At 42.0% G+C, this 16692-nt stretch overlaps 1 protein-coding gene across 4 annotated transcripts in view; it reads left to right on the top strand.

The window, feature by feature from the left end:
* atp13a2 (ATPase cation transporting 13A2) overlaps positions 1-10131 on the top strand; it is a 28853-nt gene extending 18722 nt beyond the window's left edge. For all 4 annotated transcript variants that reach the window (XM_079676401.1, XM_079676399.1, XM_079676400.1 and 1 more), the window contains 19 exons: positions 186-317; positions 786-947; positions 1157-1267; positions 1413-1459; positions 1546-1734; positions 1834-2040; positions 2632-2739; positions 3643-3796; positions 4227-4338; positions 4440-4564; positions 5221-5390; positions 5495-5587; positions 5728-5807; positions 6355-6507; positions 6621-6717; positions 7297-7520; positions 7669-7820; positions 7940-8112; positions 9863-10131. In XM_079676401.1, the coding sequence (XP_079532527.1) occupies positions 186-317; positions 786-947; positions 1157-1267; positions 1413-1459; positions 1546-1734; positions 1834-2040; positions 2632-2739; positions 3643-3796; positions 4227-4338; positions 4440-4564; positions 5221-5390; positions 5495-5587; positions 5728-5807; positions 6355-6507; positions 6621-6717; positions 7297-7520; positions 7669-7820; positions 7940-8112; positions 9863-10030 (2657 nt within the window). In that variant the 3' untranslated portion in view covers positions 10031-10131. The remainder of the gene's footprint in view (positions 1-185; positions 318-785; positions 948-1156; positions 1268-1412; positions 1460-1545; positions 1735-1833; positions 2041-2631; positions 2740-3642; positions 3797-4226; positions 4339-4439; positions 4565-5220; positions 5391-5494; positions 5588-5727; positions 5808-6354; positions 6508-6620; positions 6718-7296; positions 7521-7668; positions 7821-7939; positions 8113-9862) is intronic.
* Positions 10132-16692: the final 6561 nt, after the last annotated feature.

Below are 16692 nucleotides of genomic sequence, written 5' to 3'. Positions count from 1 at the left end.
AGGAAATAAAAAGAGTAGTTTGTTTCAAAGAAAAGTTTCTGTAAACAAAATGGCAAATTCAAATTTTGAACAAAGAGAAAGAACCGAAATGTGTGGCTTTTGCTTCTGAATGTAAGCGTATACTAGTCTCCTAATTCCTTGTCAATCTTGACAAAGTATTAATTCCTAGTTGTGTGTTTTCTCAGCGGAGGAGTGTGTGAGCTCAGAGGATCTGGTCCCTGGCGACTGTCTCATCGTCCCTCAGGAAGGCCTGCTGCTGCCCTGTGATGCTGCCCTGCTGGCTGGGGAGTGCCTGGTCAACGAGAGCATGCTTACAGGTGATCTTCAAAACCTCAATACAAATGACCTTTTTATGTTGGGTTTAGTTTAAAAAAAAAAAAAAAACTATTTTTAAAGCTGGTTTCATGTCACATGATTAGATCCACAAAACTGCCATTAAAACGGATCATCGACATGACTGAACAACAGTGCTAATTCTTCAAAATAATGAAGAGAATATAACCTTGTGGTATGTGAGGGGAAAAGACTGTAATTGCTTGCCCCTTCAAAATATCAAAAAAGGCAGTAATTGTGAAAAAGCCAGGTTCCAAACTTTGATTATCATCTCAGCGAAAACTGGAGTCAAACCGAATCATTATCATTTCAGCCTAGAAAAAAAATGACTCCACCTCCCATTTTGTAGTTCAATAAAAACACGGACACCATTTTACAACCCTGCAGCAAGGTACCTGAATGTCATGTTTTTTGTGAGGAGTCACTGTATTGACCTGTTGTCACCCTTCCAGGCGAAAGTGTTCCAGTGCTGAAAACCCCGCTGCCAGCAGGGGAGGGCAGGTTCAGCACGGAAACTGAGCGCAGACATACCCTTTTCTGTGGAACGCAGCTCATTCAAGCCAAAGGTGGGAGGCCTGGGGGCGGTGGTGCTGTTGCCATGGTCACAAGCACCGGTGAGTAGAGACGCCGAGTACATTTTACTGAGTTATTGACATCTAGTCTTGCTGTAGAGCAGTTTTTCTATAATAAGGTCCCTTTTTATCCTTTGTCGGGGACGTTGAAATGTAGAACCTTTTGACCCTTGAAGGCCCACAGGGCAGTTTGAAAAGGTCATGCTGCTCTCCAAGTCAAACCAGTTCTCCTGCTTCTATATCATCCTCAGGGTTTTTCACAGCCAAAGGTTACCTGGTCAGCTCCATTATGTATCCTCAGCCAACAGACTTCCGCTTCTACCAAGAAGTCACCAAGTTCCTGCTCATCCTGGGTTTTGTTGGTAACGGCTGTAACAAAGATAACAGATTTTAAGGACAACCATTTTATCTACAGCTGAGCTACTCAGATGATGTATTTAAGGCCCTTTTTACCTATGATTCAACAATATTGAATAACATTAACAAACTGTTGTGTATGTTGTTCAGCTTTTCTAGGCACCATATACAGCTTTGTGGTCCTCTTCAGAACAAATGTAAGTGCAAGCCACTCGCCTGTCTTCCTTTAGCATGCCAACAGTAAAGAAAGTGATGTCACTGACTTGTGTGTGGATGTGTCCAGTCGACCTGGCTGGAGCTGGTCATCAGGTGCCTGGATGTTGTGACCATCGCAGTGCCTCCTGCGCTGCCGGCTGCCATCACCACCGGCACCATCTACGCCCAGAGCAGACTGAAGAAACAGGGCATCTTCTGCATCAGTCCCCCCCGCATCAACATCTGCGGCAAGGTCTCCCTCTTCTGCTTCGACAAGGTGAGGGGGAATCCATTACCTAGAGTTTTATCGGGAGAATAGTCATGGCTGCTTGACCTGTTGAAGTCTTCTTTCATCCAACTACGTTTGTTCCTCCAGACAGGAACTCTTACGGAGGAGGGTCTGGATGTGTGGGGGGTGATGGAGGGAGGACCTGCTGGTTTCTCAGAGCTGGTCCCAGATCCTAGACTCCTGCTCCCGGGGCCCATGCTCTCGGGACTGGCATGCTGTCACACTGTGACACTCCTGAGGGGAGAGTCACTCGGAGACCCCCTGGAGCTCAAGATGGTTGAGTCCACCGGTTGGGTATGTCTCTTATTTGAAATGTACTTTAAAGGGTATTTGAAAACTAGAATCGGGAATTGATTTCAATGATAGTATTGAATAAACCCATGTCTTGGTACTGATATTAAAGCAATATTTTTTGCTAATGAACAACCTTACTTACAAAACATTCTCAAAGATGTTCAGACAGAGACAATGTTGTTTTTAATGCCATAGTGATGTCAACTGGCACAATAAACGTTGTGCAGTCCTATTTTAAACAGTAATGAAGCGTCTGATCAAAGTATAAGGAAACTATAAAGGCGCTAAAAAAGTGCAAATCTGCTTCAGGGCCAAAAATAACTTTCTTCTAACTTCTGTGTTTATGATATTTGAAACAGTTGGACTTAAAATAATCTGTAAATACATTCCAATATTAACCATTTATTTAAAAATATTCTGTCATCTACACAAAATGGTAAAGCATGACTTTTATTTTGTCCATTATTACTTTCAATTGTTAACAGGTATCCCAACTATTGTCATTAAAAAAACTCAGAAAATATATCTCACTGTGAACTTCTGCTATAACATGTTCATTTAAATTGGCATGTTCACATCTAATATTTCCAGACCCTTCAGGAGCCGGAGGGAGATGGGAATAAACTGGATACAGAGTTCGGGGGCCACAGAGTTTTGGCTGTTTTGAGACCTCCACAACAGCTTCAAGCTCAAGGAACAGTGAGTGACCGTCTCGTAAAGAATCATCAAAAGGGCTTAAAGGTCTCTTATCAATGCAAAATGCACTTTTTTATGTCTTTTATACATAAATATGTGTCCCCGGTGTCTCGGGGAACTCACAAAGTGTAAGAAAACAAAACCCTCTCTCTTTGCATCCATACCCAAATCTCTAAAAATGGGGGTACAACGGAGCTGATCCAGATTTGCTGCCGATATGACGTAATATCTGAAATGTGGGCTGGCTTTATACCCACGGCCCTATCAGAAACGTTGCTATCCAAAACAATGTGCAACGTGTTTTGGAAGTAATATGGTCTGTGTTTACATTAGCAAGCATCACTAACACTCAGAGCTAACCTGTACTGGACAGAGTGGCCGTTTCTCAATGTCGAGTACACATGCTGCAGAGGCACTATTTCAAGTATACTACGTCATCGAGTGGCGCCGAAGGACTGTTTAAATGCATGTTAAATGCCCAGCATTCTGCGCCACTTTGTGACGTAGTATACTTGAAATAGTGGTTCTGCAGCATGTGTACTCGACATTGAGAAACGGCCAGGATGTGTAAAAAAAGCAGGAAATAAAAAAGGAACTCAACTTGTGGTAAACCCGCAAGAGAAAAAGCATTTGAGCTCCATACTGTTTCAGAAATAATCCTTGATGTGGGTTTGAACATGATATTGCGTTTCATAACGGCAGCATTTAGCTGTATCTCGGTATAATTCTGAGCAGGCATTAGCTCACCCCCCCCCCTCTTTTTTTATTTATTTTTTAAAGCTAAGGACCCAGAACCAGCACTTCTGAAATAGAGGGGTATGAGGCATGGGTGATCTGTTTGGTATTTTGAGCAAAACACTTCATAGACATGTTTTTTTATACATTTCTCTTTTATTTTCTTGTCAGTCCGGTAAAGCGGTGGCCATCGTTCAGAGGTTTCCCTTCTCCTCGGCCCTGCAGAGGATGAGTGTGGTGACGGTGGCCAGCGGCGGACACTCGGCTCTCGCTTTCATCAAAGGATCCCCAGAGATGGTGGCTAGCCTCTGCCGGGCAGAAACTGGTAAGTAACTTGTTATCTAAGGGTGTGTGTGTGTGTGTGTGTGTGTGTGTGTGTGTGTGTGTGTGTGTGTGTGTGTGTGTGTGTGTGTGTGTGTGTGTGTGTGTGTGTGTGTGTGTGTGTGTGTGTGTGTGTGTGTGTGTGTGTGTGTGTGTGTGTGTGTGTGTGTGTGTGTGTGTGTGTGTGTGTGTGTGTGTGTGTGTGTGTGTGTGTGTGTGTGTGTGTGTGTGTGTGTGTGTGTGTGTGTGTGTGTGTGTGTGTGTGTGTGTGTGTGTGTGTGTGTGTGTGTGTGTGTGTGTGTGTGTGTGTGTGTGTGTGTGTGTGTGTGTGTGTGTGTGTGTGTGTGTGTGTGTGTGTGTGTGTGTGTGTGTGTGTGTGGGGTCGGTCTGCATTGGGTCTCAATTGTGCGCCTCTTCTTGCATTATGTTTTCAGTTCCGGCGCAATTCTCCAACAAGCTGCGCAGCTTCTCCACTGAAGGCCTCAGAGTTCTCGCCCTCGCCTATAAACCAGTAGATGTGAACACTGACTTTAGTAAGATTAAAAGGTGATGTGTGCTTCCCTTGGGCACCGAATTCTACAGGCTAATTTCCTGCTCGTGAAGTTATAAATCCAGTCTTACTGAAACGTAGCCGTGTCCTCCCACAGAGCAGAGGTTGAGAAAGACATGCAGTTCCTCGGCCTGCTGATGATGAAGAATCTGGTAAAGCCTGAAAGTGCCCCGGTTATTAACATGCTGACGATGGCACAGATCCGAAGCGTCATGGTCACTGGTGAGAGATATTTGGTCTAGGAGTATTATTCTCGCTTTGGGTGGGAGAGGTCCCGGGTCCAGCCCCCCGGACAAGACCCCTTTAGTTCAGCCCAGCTCAGACAGACTAGATGAGTAACAATAGGTTTGTTTATTTATTATATAACTTAACAAACCTAAAACGAATGAGACACTAAGTAATCACTGATGTATGAGGGTGTTAAAATGTGTCAGTAGCCAATAGTAAAAAGAAAATGATTATTAAAGGGACCCTATTGTGCTAATTTTCAGGTTCATATTTGTATTCTGTGCCTCTACTGTGACATGTTTCCATGCTTTCATGTTCAAAAAGCTCTTTATTTTTCTCATACTGCCTATGCTGCAGCACCTCTTTTCACCCTCTGTCTGAAACCAGAGCCCAGTCTGCTCTGATTGGTTAGCTGGCCGGCTCTGTTGTGACTGGTCAACCGCTTAAAGTTGTCCCGCCCCGTACATATAATGTGTTCGAGCACTAGCCACTAAATAACTGGTATTTTAGCTTTTTCAGGCCATTTTCATGCACAAAAACATAAATAAGGCACTCCAGGAAAGTGAAAATCAAGGAAAGCATGAAAATCAAGTTCAAGGCATCTACTTCAATGCTATCAATGTTATAATGTTGTGTCCTTCTTCACACAGGGGACAACATTTTAACTGCTGTCAATGTAGCAAAAAGCTGTGGGATGGTAGGATTTGGCGAGAAGGTGATATTCGTGAATGCAACCCCCCACACTGCCCAGTCCATGCCCACCCTGAAGTTCAGCCTGGAGGACGAAGGGGACCAAAGCTCGGCAGCGATCATCAATCAGGTGAGACACAACACATCAAGGCTCTGTCAATCCTGAAGTAGCACACAACCATGGGAGGAGAATCTTTGGCTGCTGTTGATGATGCTTTGCTTTTCTCCCCTTAGGGCCTGTACCAGAGTGGTTTTAACTATCACTTGGCTATTAATGGCAAGTCCTTTGCTGCCCTCTGTGATCACTTTCCTGAGTATTTGCCAAAGGTAATGTATGCTATGTTATCCCAGCAATAACATTCTGACAATCAGAATGTATTTCAAGCAGCATCTTCCTTTGATGATGATGGCTGAATGAAGATGTTCTTGATTCTTTGTCAACTATCCGCGACATGCTGTCACTGCAGGTTTTGCTGCACGCCACCGTTTTTGCACGCATGGCTCCCGACCAGAAAACCCAGCTGGTGAAAGAGCTGCAGAAAATCAAGTGAGTACAGACACCAAAGGACAAGGCTTGCAAACACACAAGAAGAACTGAAAGAAAATCTAAGAGAGGGGAAATATATTAAGAGGAACAGAGAATTGGCTATTAGGGGAAATCAAACCCTTATTAACCTTCAGACAACACTTACTAGTGATATGGAAAAAAAATATTGATAAATACAAGGCATGACATCCCTATTTTAAGTCAGAAGTACGGTATGTTAAGGTATTTTAGTTACATAGTGTCTATGCTGTGTGACGATCAAGTTGTTTACAAATGATCAAGTTGTGTTTACAAATGCAACCAAAAGGAACATAAAAAAAAATACATTTCTGGAGAAAGGTGGAATAATTTCTCAGCTGTTACTGTATAGTCTTTTAAAAACTGACATCTAGTGGCCATTAGAGGAACTGCTTTACTCTTAGAACACCATGTTTACTTTTGTTTAATCAAAACTTTGTTAGCCAACATATTTGATTTTAAAGATAGTTTCATAGTGAATGTTTAATTACAGTAATGAAGTAAATAATACCCACTTCTGTTAATACAGCTACCGGACGGGCATGTGTGGGGACGGGGCCAATGACTGCGGGGCCCTGAGAGCTGCTGACGTCGGGGTTTCCCTGTCTGAAGCTGAGGCTTCAGTTGCGTCACCTTTCACTTCCAAGACCTCAAACATCAGCTGTGTGCCGCTGCTCATCAGGTGAGGACTGGTAGGCACTGGGTTAGAAATAAAGGGAAGACGTTGATGGTGTTTGTGGTACAGTGTCTGCTGAGGAAGAAACAGTAACACATATTTTCTCCCCATCTGTGCAGAGAGGGCCGATGTTCTCTCGTCACCTCCTTCAGTCTCTTCAGATACATGGCTCTGTACAGCCTCGTCCAGTTCTGCTCCGTCCTCATTCTCTACACAGTGAGCAGCACCCGAGCTCCTCACACCCCCACTTTCAAAACGGGCGTACTTTTGCTGCCTTTGATTTTCAGTTTTGTCCAGTCAACATCTATGTTTAAGAAGTCATCATAATACATTTTAATTCATTTTGTTCCATTATGGGCCTCTTATTTTTGAATACTCCTTTTTCTAAAGCCAGTATGTGATGGTAGAAAAAACAGCCTACCATGTGCACAATGTCATATTAGCTTAATCATAGACATTTTCAGCTCTGGCTAGCTAACTTGAAACATATTTTGTCTTTCATAACATCCTTATTTCATTATTGAATATTTGTCAGAAATGGGAAAAGGTCATATTCCTGCTAATGTTAAAAACATCTCTGTATGTTTGAAATTATATTGTGAGTTTGATTTTTAAACTGATCCAAACCGTCTGTTTGCACCTCTATCAGCCAACAAGCCATACTTCAACACTAAATGCTGACAGTAAAGCCCTGATGTCTGTGGCACCCAGTCTGACGAGCATTGAAACACACAGTTGCCAAATAGTTTTTACAACTTACAATGAAACATGTGACTTCTTGATGTGTGTGTCCAGGTGAGGACAAACTTTTCAGACTGGCAGTTCCTGTTCTTTGACATGTTTGTGGTGACTGCGCTGGCCATCTTTATGGGGAATGGAGGCCCGTCGAAGGAGCTGCAGGCCTGCAGACCCTCAGCCAGTCTGCTGACCCTGCCCATCCTGGGCAGCCTCTTCATCCACACCTGCATGATCATTCTGGGCCAGCTGGCTGCATTCTTCATCACCACCAAAGAGGACTGGTCAGTGACAAGACACAGGGCTTCTAAGAGATTCTATTCAAAATATCGTTAAATATTGTATTTGTTTCTAAAGCCACTACAAACGCCATCCCATGTCTCACAGTGTAGATACATTGTAAAACCTCACCCCCCTTTCTTTTTTCTTTAGGTACGTTCCACTCAATTCAACATTGCCGGGTGCAAATAATCTTCCCAACATGGAGAACACCAGTGTGTTTGCCTTGTCAGGTTTCCAGTACATCCTCATGGCTGTGGTGGTCACCAAGGGCTTCCCTCACAGGAAACCTATCTACAACAATAGTGAGTCAGCACTCATGTCAACGGATGATGAATACAGTCCCATGCTGACATGTTGATCAGCTTTATTAAAAATAATTAAATGCAGTAAAATTGAACTGAGAACTGAATTGGTTTTTCAGGGATTTTCCTCTGTCTACTGTTGGTGCTGTTTGCCCTGATGACTTGGCTGGTGTTGTATCCTGGAGCTTACGTGTGTGGAAAGCTTCAACTGTACGACTTCATTGATATGGATTTTAAAATGCTACTCGTCGCCGTGGCTGCACTCAACTTGCTCATTTGTTTTGTTGTGGAGGTTAGTGATACATTTACACCTAGACATTACCTAATAGGATGATTGCTAATTTTCAGTTGAAATAAAGATATCTAGCTCAGATGAGATGCAGGACAGTCTGTGGATACATCTTATAATAATAATAATACATTTATTTTGGGGGGCGCCTTTCAAAACACCCAAGGACACCTTACAGGGCATAGGGGCAATATAAGGAACAATTAAAACAGTGGATTTAGTGAAGTATCAGCTGGGGTAAGACAAGACAAACAACAGGAAATGGACTATAGAAGGACACAAAAGGACACAGGGTACAGTTTATAAAGAAAATGCCAGTTTGAACAGGTGGGTTTTGAGTTGGGTTTTGAATGTTGTTATGGAATCAGACTGTCGGATGTGTAGTGGCAGGGAGTTCCAGAGTCTGGGAGCTGAGCAGCTGAAAGCTCGAGCACCCATGGTTTTGAGGCGAGAGCTTGGGACGGTGAGAAGTCCTACGGACGAAGAGCGGAGGGTGAGGGAGGGGGTGTACTTCTGAAGGAGGTCGGTGATGTAGATGGGGGCAAGGTTATGGAGAGCTTTATAATTGAGTAGAAGATTTTTGTAGTCAATACGGTAGCAGGGCAGTGGTGGGTTTGGAGGAAATGTAGGCCTGTATGTCGTCGGCGTAGCAGTGAAAATTAACCTCATGGTGACAGAAGATTTTGCCCAGGGGGAAAAGACATATGATGAATAGGAGTCGGTCCAGTACTGACCCCTGGGGGACACCCAGAGAAATACCGGGTTTTTTGAGGATGGGAGTGATTGCAGCCAGTTTGAGGGAGGTGGGTACAATTCCAGAGGTGAGGGAGGAGTTAATTATGTCAGTGATCATTGGTGATATGGCTGGTAGGCAAGCCTTGACCAGGGTGGTGGGTATGATACAGGGTGGTATCCTGGGTGTTATGATGGCTGACCCAAATGTTTATTGTTTACCCAACCAAATCTTTGTTTGTAGTCACCCTACTGGCAGGAAATATGGGTATTACAAAAAGGAAGTGCCTCTTTACTTCAGGAAAGATATGCATCTAGAAAGACTGAAATGTAAGATTTTAAAAGCAAAACACATAATTGTGGCTCCCACACATTGTATGCAGAACATCTCTTAGCTGTTAACCAATCACAACAGAACCGGTCAGCTAACCAATCAGAGCAGACTGGGCGAAAGAGGTTGAAAAGAGGTGCTGCAGTATGACAATAACAAGGCACTTAACATTAAAGCATGGAAACACGTCACATTAAAGGGGTGCCCACACTTTTTCAGCTTGGGAGCTACTTTTAAAATGACCACGCCCAAGTACTGTCGGGGGGGATTGGACTAAACGGCGGATAAACTGTGGCATGCTTACACTAATTGTGCCGCATAAGCGTATAATAGTGCGCCCCATTTGTGCTTCAGATGAGGAGGTGAGGCCCCCTCATAACGGCATGAACCCGTAGGGCACAATACAACTCAGACTGGCTTACCTGTACGTCAATCAAGTGGCAAATGCCATAGTAAGGATGGATGATAGGCTAGCTTTAAAAATAAAAATAAATAGTTTGTTTTTTTCCGTTTTTTTTCAATGCCATGCTGGGCACCCTTGCATTAGAAGCACAAAATAGATTTATAAAACCAGAAAATGTGCCTAATAGGGCCCTTTTTAATTATAAATGATAAACACTCCAAATGTCTCTCTAAGCGTGGTATATTCCTAAACCTTTGTTAACTGGAAAGTTGCTGTTTCCTCCCCAGTTGCTGATAGACGGAGGGATCCTGAACTGTCTCCGGTTGCTGCGTGGGGCGCGAGAGTCCAAGAAACGGTACAAACGCCTGAAGCTGCTTCTGTCTGAATCCCCATCATGGCCGCCCCTCAATCAAACCCTGTCCCCCACAGATAACACAGTCATTGACTTTAGCTGACGTCCGCTCAACCCTCAACCAGTCACCCTAGCCAAAAAGTGCAACTTGTTTAACAATGCAAACTTGTGTTTACTTCTGTTATTAAAACATGTTTTTTTCGTTGTGGTTTTAACCCTTAAGAGTCCCTTAAACAAAAAACGTATTTGTTCCTAAGGCCAGAAAATGCCACCTTCAGAAAAACTGTTATAAAAATATGATATATTGATATTTTTTCCAACTTTAAAAGAGTCAATCTTTTCAAACTACTCCAGCCTGAAATATACATATGAAATATGAAATATGAATTATATTTGGGGGATTTTAACCCTTTAAATGCCAGTTTGTTGAAAAAACTCCTGTTTTTTATTGAAAAAAACTAAAAACTAGAATAATTTTCCAAAAACACATTTCAAGGAATATTTGATGATTGTTATTATTAGTTCCCTAGATGGGTCAATGATTGGCAGCAACATTGATTTGAATGCATTGTTGTTGTTTTTTACAGTATCAGATTCAAACAAAAACTCACACTCGTGTTCATAATGCCAAAAAATGCCACCTTCACAAAAACTGCTTTTACAAATATGATATATACATATATGTTCTCACTTTAAAAGAGTAAATATTTTAAAACTACTCCAGCCTGACATACACATAGGAAATATGAATTATATGTTGGGGATTTTAACCCTGTAAATGCCAGTTTGTTGAAAAAACTCCACTGTTTCTTTATTGAAAAAAACTAGAATAATTTCCATAAAATACATTTCAAGGAGTATTTAATTAGTATTATTATTAGACCCTGATATGGGTCAAGGATTGGCAGAAACATTGATTTTGATGCATAATTATTTGTTCTGCAGTGTCAGATTAAAGTTTAAAATCTTAGCCTACAGTATAATGATATATGATGATTTTCACTAGGCCGTCTCCTACCACAAGTAAAATGTTTTTTTTCCCACTAAATGCCTATTACCCTGTTGTGTGCTAAAATTAATAATACAAGATAATTTTTAACCAGAAAAACATTTATTTTACAAAGATGAACATTGAATGATGAACACTGTGTGTCTGGCTGTGAGAGTCCAGCTCAGGTCGAGCAGGGGCTGCCAACTCTTCTGTCCATGCAAAGTGGCACTTCTTCCTGCTCTTCCGTTCACTGATGAGAGAGGGGCCTGCAGCAGCACCCTGCAGATCTGACACTATTGTTGCAGCGGCTGATGAGCGGGGAAGGCACCCTCTCTTCTTGATGTGTGGGGTCACCAGCATTTCTCCCACCTCTTCAATGAAGAGCTTCCTCCTGTACGGTTTCTGCTGCTGCCAGGATGGCTCGATTGATGTCCACAGGACATCGGCGTTGTAATGGGAAATATCAACCAGGTCCTGGAAGAGGGCAAGTGGCCAGCGATTTGTTCTCCTCCTGCAGGAGTAGGTGGCAACAACCTAACAAAAACATAAAACAAGACAATTTGAATAAATGATTCCAAGCATTTTCTCTCATGATGCAAATATTATTTATTTTATAGAAAAATGCTAATTTGAAGTAACTAATGGCACCTACCTTATCGAGGTTGTCGACACCTCCTTTGCACCGGTTGTAGTCTTTGATTACGACTGGCTTTCTCTTAATTTCATCGCTTACGTTTGGACAGCAGTGTTTCGTGCTTAGAAACAGCACATTCCTGCCACGTCGAGGGATGTAAGAGACCAGTGTGTGGGTCTTCGTAAATGCAAAGGTGGAGGAGAGGACCGCTCTTGCCTGGAGCAAATTAAGGGGAAGCTCAGGCTTATTTCGGCGAATTGTGCCAACCAGTGCCAGTTTTCTCCTGAGCAGCTCAGCCAGTGCGAAGGACGTGAACAAATTGTAACAGGTAAAAAGATGTGTCCCTGGAGCCCCTCTGTCATCTCCAGGACCACCCTCATCCCCTGGTTGACTTCAGGACTGCCAGCTGCTTTGCCTGTATACACCTGCAGTCTCCAGGGCCCAGGAGTTCAAAAACTTTTAATCCCTATCTGATCAAATCAGATTTGGATTTTGGGGAGTTCAAAACCAAAAAACAGGATTAGGATCACTTTGATATCCGACCAGATCAGGAAATCCAATCCAAGCTTTAATCTGGATCAAATCTTCAAAACGGGTAGTTCAAACCGACAACACAGGATTGGGATCAGTTTGATCCCAAAAAACTGGATTATCCTGATCCAACCAGAGGGTTGGGAGCAAAATGTACTGTACCATTTATTTAAAAATATTTTTCAATATAAATAAGATGGCAAAGTTTGTTAACTGAAATAATACACCATTTTTAGCCTTCATGGCAAATCAATTTTATTTTTCATTTTTTGGTCACGTTTGTGGTGGCCTATTTTGTTTTCAACCAAATGTTGATGACATAAATGTTTATGCTCATGAAAGTATCACAACAAAGATTGTCAATCACAAATGTAATTTAGATTAAAGAAAAAATACCTTCAACAACAAAAAAGTCCATCTGTCATCACCTTTCAAAAGTAATTGCGGACAATAGATGTCTGCAATGTCCACTAGATGGCGATCGGTAGGATTAAAGCACTGATATTCAGGATCTAGTCATCTTGAAAAATCGTAACCTGGATCAGGCTGATCCTATCCTGAATTGCTTTGAACTCCAGGGACAAAATCTTGCCGATTTGTCTGATCCTGGATCACAAAAAATGGGATTTCAAAATCTGATTGAGATTAAAAGTTTTGAACTCCTGGGCCCAGGCCTAGGATGATTTTACATCACAGTTTGCCCAAATCTTGTCGTCGAGCCGCAGTGTTCGGCTGATTTGGTGAAACCTCTTGTGGGACATCGTGGCCCGGAAAATACTCCGTCCTGATTTCTCACTCCAGAGGCTGAGGGTCGATTCATTTTGTGACCTATAAACACCGGTCAAAATGAGCAGCCCGACGTAAGCCTGCAGTTGACCGTCTCCCATGCAGGTTTATCATGGACACAATATGTTGCCGGACGTCATCCGTCAGCAGCAGTGCAAAGCTGGATGCCGGGTCACTGATTCGGGCGACAGCATAGTGTTGTTGGTCCCGGGATCAAACTTCTGGCTGCTGAGACGTAGCAGAGCGTCTCAGTGTTTGTGGGAGACCAAAACACTTTTCCATTTTTTGAAGTCCATCCCGCAGCTGCTTCCTCCAACTCTTTCAGATGAGTCTGAGTTGGACTCTAGCTGGTCTGTTCCCATCTCTGAGGCGTCCTCCGTGGACTCTGAGGCCTCTTCTGTGTCAGCCTCAGAGTCCACGGAGGAGGATGAGGAGCCATCCTCGCAATCAGAGTGCATTATAATCTCCAGAGCCTCCTGTGTGCTGCAATGCCTTGCCATATTCAAAAAGACTACTCCTGCACTAGTACGAATACTTATAACCGTGGCTGCAGTGCACCTACATAAACAACCTGAACGATAACCAAAACAAAGTCCAATTTTGTTTTGGTTCTCGCAACTCATTGTTTGTATTATTGAATTTGATTATTACGCAGTGTGGCCTTCTAAGAGAAAAGTATTTTGAAGTTGGACACACACACCGTTATCCAACATCAAAAGCCACACACACATATAATTTCAGTAGCAAGTCAGCCTTGCAGAAAACAGTAACATTTTGCTGCAGGCTTTAAAGGGTTAAAATGATCGCCATCTTGTAGACAAATGTAAAAATAAAAATTGAAAGCAAGAAGTCCAAAATGAAATCTTAACAAAGGTAATCAAGAGTTTCTGATAAGATAAATGTGGTGTAAAAAAAAAGCATTTTCAATGGGGCATTTTTTGCCGCTTGGAACAAATGTGTCGGTTTTTGTGTAGCTTAGCCAATTTAGGCTAATTTAAGGAACTGAGACGACAAGTCAAAATACAACTAAAAAATAATATCATCTGGCAAGTTTGAGCAATATTCATTCAACACAGCCAAAATGGCATGAACATCAAAACCCGGATGGCTGAAAAATGGCCCCAGGAACTTTTAAGGGTGTGGTCCTGGGGTTAAAGAACCATATAACCCTGGTTGGTTTGCATGTTTTTAGCTAATTAAAGGGTCAGCCAAATTACAGAAATATTTTTTTTGGGGTGGATTTATTTAGGTGTTGATGTATTCCCCCCTCTCCAATACAGTAGAGATTAGTGGAATTATATTTATAGGGCTCAATGCTCTGAAAATGTACACTTAACATTTCCAACAACAACACCTAACAATACTTTTCTTACTTTAGATTACCCAAAACACTGACTATGTGATGAGTGTTCCTATTGAGTTCAAATGCACATATGAGCCTCTTTGGACAAGAGCAACTGCCTGCCAATTAAATGTAAAGCAATGAACATGCCAAACAAAATAAAAACATTTTTTGCAAATCTTTTTTATTAAATCAGTATTTACAGGCAGTTTGTGTTCTCACTCAGCTAAACCCATCAGTCTCCTGCTCTGCTGCTTTACTTCCTGAACTAAAATCTCTCAACAGTATCATGAATTCTCCCTCGGATATATTCAGTTGAACGACAGCAACGAAAATCAACCACCAGGAAGTAAAGGTGTGATACAGGAGGCACAAGCTGAATTCAACCTTTATAATAAACTTTTGTATTCATGATGTGCACCACTGAATATGGCTTTTATTGAGATCTCTTCTCTGTTTGAACAAATAAAGAACATCTATAGGGCACAATAGTCCTGCTCATAAAGGAATTCTCTTCCTCTCTGGTTTACATACAGCTGTGTCCTCCATTTAATCAGAGGACCATCAGTGACTGAGCATTCACACGTGTTGATTTTACCATTTCAGACAAAAACAAATTAACTGCCATTCATTCAACTTGGGACATGGACATCGTTTCATTTCACTGTATAGCACATTATTTTAACAACCCGGACATTTTGCTGTTTGAGCCGTCGGAACCGCTGGAAAAATACAATCTTAGTTCATTTCATTCATTCAGTCTCATTCACTTGCACCCGAGTTCCTGCATACTGTGCGTCAGCGAGGGTCAAGATTAAACGAGCACCGCCGCTGACAAGGTGGAGAAAGGACGGAGAGGCTTGATGTACAGCAGTAAATGCATTCCCCGATCCAACTTTTCCTGGAGATGCTGCCAACGCCACCTTCGAATAATGACATCTGAATAAACTCCTATACATTTACAGGTGGATTGTTTTTAAAAATGGGATTTTGTTCATTTCGATTAAAATACTGAAATTGTTACCATCTTGTAAAAAAAAGGCAGAAAAGCTACTTAAAAACAGACTTAAACCCCAGTTTCCTTTCGTCTTCTTTTTTTTTTTTTTTACTTTTAAATAGAAATAATGCTGTGACAGTGTGACAGTGTGACAGAAGCTTAATTTAAAAAAAAAAGAAAAAGAAAGAACCGGTCAGATATACAACCCGACACGTGACCCTTACCCTCAGTGTTTAAAAACAAATGGCATTTTATATATTAGGGGTGCACTGATAATGCTAACAGCTCAGGTACCAGTGAAGTAGTCTGCTTCATTGTGAGATACTGTCTGCGGGACATCTGACACCCCAATCTGCAGCCTTTGGAGTCTCTGTTTGAAAGACAAACCAAAACTCAGACTATTTCACCGTTAATGGTGAAAACGTTTGACCGTTTCCTATTCTATAAATACTGCAGGATTATAATAAAGTGAATCTCAATATTGACTAGGGGTCGATTATCGGGGCCGATATTCCGCATTTGACCGATTATCTGTGTCGGCCTTTTTTTCTTTTTTAATCAAATTGCCGATAAAACTTTGGCTCTGATGCGGCCGTTTCTCTGGCTGCAGTCACCACTCTCTGTACACGAGCAATGTCCGCCCACAGCGCTATCTGATAGGCTATTACTGAAGTGTCAAGTGGGGGGGGGGCGGGGGCTGTGAGTGGAGCCTCGCAGTTTTTCAGGTTGATATGTGAAGCTCATTAGCTAGCCAACATGTATCTAGCGAATGTTTAGCAAAATATTAGAAGTGAGGCTACTAGACTAACGTTAGGTCTACTGTAATAGCCTCACTTTTAATAGTTTGCAAAACATTAGCTAGCACTAGTGTTTTGCAGTTGCTAGCAGCTTATTGGGATTGTATGCTAGATAGACAGGCATTGTTTTGATATAATAAATTAAGCATTATTGTTAGTTAAGCATGTCAGCCTGCAGCCCCACTTCTAGCTCTCTGTCTCTCTCTAACTGATTGCAGATGGCTGCACTAAAGAAAAGGGCACGGAGGAAATCAGTTGCAAGAGGTTTAAAAGTTCATTAAACATAATATATTCTTAATTGCATTTCAAAGAAGTTGTGTTGGAGTTTGTGTTATTCTACATTTTGACACCAAGATTTTCTGATTTTACTGCAAATGCATATCGGTTCTCTGTCTCCTTGATTGCTAATAATCGGTATCGGCCTTGAAAAAGCCATATTGGTCGATCCCTAATATTGACTGTTTTAATCCAGTTTTAATGGTGTATGTCTGTAGATATCAAAGCATCCCTAATATAGATAATAAAAGACCGGCAAAAAAAAAAAGATTCAAATTAAAAACATGTTTTAAAAAGATGTGAGAAGTGATGACTGGTATTATTACTGGGGAAAAGCTGCTGCCCGAATACCAGCTCATCTCATTTTGCTATGGCCTGTCACCTCGTGCTCTCTGCCCTTCTGTGTTTAAA

Source organism: Notothenia rossii, assembly GCF_949606895.1.
Source record: "Notothenia rossii genome assembly, chromosome: 4".
Classification (NCBI taxonomy): Eukaryota; Metazoa; Chordata; class Actinopteri; order Perciformes; family Nototheniidae; genus Notothenia; species Notothenia rossii.
This window is presented reverse-complemented; position numbering and strand designations above follow the sequence as displayed.